The 2,424-nt window shown below is 39.8% G+C and overlaps 1 protein-coding gene across 1 annotated transcript; it reads left to right on the top strand.

Annotated features, from left to right (window-relative positions):
• The first annotated feature begins 686 nt into the window (after positions 1 to 686).
• LOC149177960 (uncharacterized) lies at positions 687 to 1,765 on the top strand. Its single transcript, XM_089421933.1, has one exon. It carries the CDS (start codon positions 1,220 to 1,222, stop codon positions 1,763 to 1,765), a length of 546 nt encoding a protein of 181 aa, XP_089278059.1. The 5' UTR covers positions 687 to 1,219.
• Positions 1,766 to 2,424: the final 659 nt, after the last annotated feature.

Here is a 2,424-nt window from a genome sequence, read left to right as displayed (position 1 = left end):
GCCCACATTTTTCCTTTGCCGGGAAAAGCAAAAAGGGTCCCATAAAATGAACGCAAATCGTAATAATGTTGACCACTTGCCAAAATAAACGCTAATCATAATAATGTTGACAGTCTTAATGAATAATTGTATGTCATGGAGAGGCAAGAGCTATTTCCAACCCCATAACATATTTATGACACCTGACATGTTCGGGAGATAGCCCTTTATAACGCGCAGCTTTTTCTTTTTTTCTATAATTATCCGGACCCTGTGTTATAAAGGGCTATCTCCGGCGCATGTCAGAGTGTCATAAATATGTTATAGGATTGGAAATAGGACTCGCCCGTCATGGAGATGCTAAATTGACTATCGTGCATAATATTATATGAATATAAGTAGATGTTACATGCTTTTTCTCTTCTTTATATTTGAAATAAAAATAAAAAATTTAATGATTTAAAATGTTTAAATACATATATGAATCCTAACCATTCGAAAAAAATTCTTTTAAAACACGAATTCAATTTACAACTTGAACGCCGTCTTCGTTAAAAACGGCACGATAAAATAACATGCCAAGAGATACTTCCGGCAGGTTCCCGAATTTAATTTCTTTACACAATTCTAATTTTCTGTACTCAAAGTTTGAAAACTGTACCGAATCTCGAAATAAATATCAACAGTGTAAGGCCAACAATATTTTGGATTAATCTGTGTAATGCTTGGAGCGTAATGTTTGGATTAATCTTGTGCATTCAAAATTTTCAACATTCTTACGATTATGATTATCAGAAAAATCCAACCACTCTACATCCATGACGGAGTTAGTGGAGTAAGTGTCAAGAGAATGTCGACATCAGCCAATGAACATCATTGATAGTGGGCACTGGGTGGATTGCGTCAACTTTACGGAGGCGTCAAAGTCGTCGGTACACTCATCTGCATCCGCGTTTGGAGTCTTTCGTTGCGTTTTCCGCAACCATCTCGGTTGTGGATGCCTTCTTCCTAATTGTGTTATGTATCATCTACATATACTGATATGCCTCATCTTCTCAGATCAAACCAACTATCCCCAGGATTTCCTCTCCAATACTCTCAGAGGCCAAGAGTTACCGCTCTTTCGCACATAAATCCGTTATCCTTCCCTTCAATCAGGCTAGCGCTGAGAGGAAATAAACAGATCGATTTGTAGAGAGAGGCGGGTTATATAAAGCTTGAGATCAAGAAACAAAAATCAATGGGGAATCACCTGTGCTCTGCTAAACTGTGCAGAACCACTGCGGCAGTGAAAGTTATACGGTGGAGCGATGGTAGCATTGAAAAATTTGGGGCAATTAAGGTGGGCGAGCTGATGGTGGACAATCCCCACCAATTCGTGTGCGATTTCAGTAACCTCCAAGCAGGGCGTCGCATCGCAGCACTCCGTGCTGAGGAGGATTTGGCGTTGGGGGGCGTCTATGTTCTTTTGCCAATGCAAAAATATTTGCGGTGTGTACTATCGTCTTCTGACATGGCCTCGCTTAATTTGTTAGCTTCTCAATGCAACTCCGCCCATAGAAAGCACTCCTGTAACTCTAGAGTATTTCCAGCCGTTGGTACTGGCGATTTATCTGATTTTTCTTCAAACAATGGCAGTGCCGAGAAGACAAAGCAATTGCACACAAAATTAACAGATCGGTTGGTGGTGCCAAAGCTGGAGTTAAATGAAGATGAAGAGCAGGCGACGGAGTTGGGGTTGAGCCAACACAGGGTACGCGGCTTTAGGTATTGGAAACCAGTGTAAACTATTAGAGGCTCACAGCACACCAACACACTCAGACACATTGAACACAAGAACCTCTGAACGCTTGCTTCATTCACAGATTAAACAGATATATATACATGCTACAGAAGTTTCTGGAGATCATTAGAGTCGGTGGCTTGCTGGAGAAGTCTCCCCATTGTCAATGTATCCGCCGACTTCATTAAATATAGCAGCGGCTTTCTAGATTCAGCATTTACTGTTTCTGTTGAATTTTCGTGGCAGGTAGTTGGAATTATTCATGGTTTCTAACACTCCCCCTTAATTTCAACTACATACAATAAACAAGACACTATACTCTTAATTGTCATGCCTGCTGGTCTAAGTCTCAGCTAGGCTTACAAAATTTGGATTTTCTACAATGTACAACATATTTCTACACATTTCAAATTTAGCCTTTCCAAGAGGCTTGGTGAATATGTCAGCCACATTTTCATTTGTATTACAATATGATAAGTCAATTTCTTTTGATTGCAATTTTCCTCTTACAAAATGATGTTGTGTCTCAATGTGTTTTGTCCTTGCATGATATATAGGATTGTTTGCCAATTTGATAGTGCTTTGATTGTCACATCTGGTTACTGTAGGTGCTTGTTGTGTTTCTCCAACATCTTCAAGGATCCTCCTAAGCCATATTGCTT

Source organism: Pinus tabuliformis, chromosome 4_1, assembly GCF_031772625.1.
Source record: "Pinus tabuliformis cultivar Carrire ecotype Pingquan chromosome 4_1, CPIR1, whole genome shotgun sequence".
NCBI classification, from domain to species: Eukaryota; Viridiplantae; Streptophyta; class Pinopsida; order Pinales; family Pinaceae; genus Pinus; species Pinus tabuliformis.
This window is presented reverse-complemented; position numbering and strand designations above follow the sequence as displayed.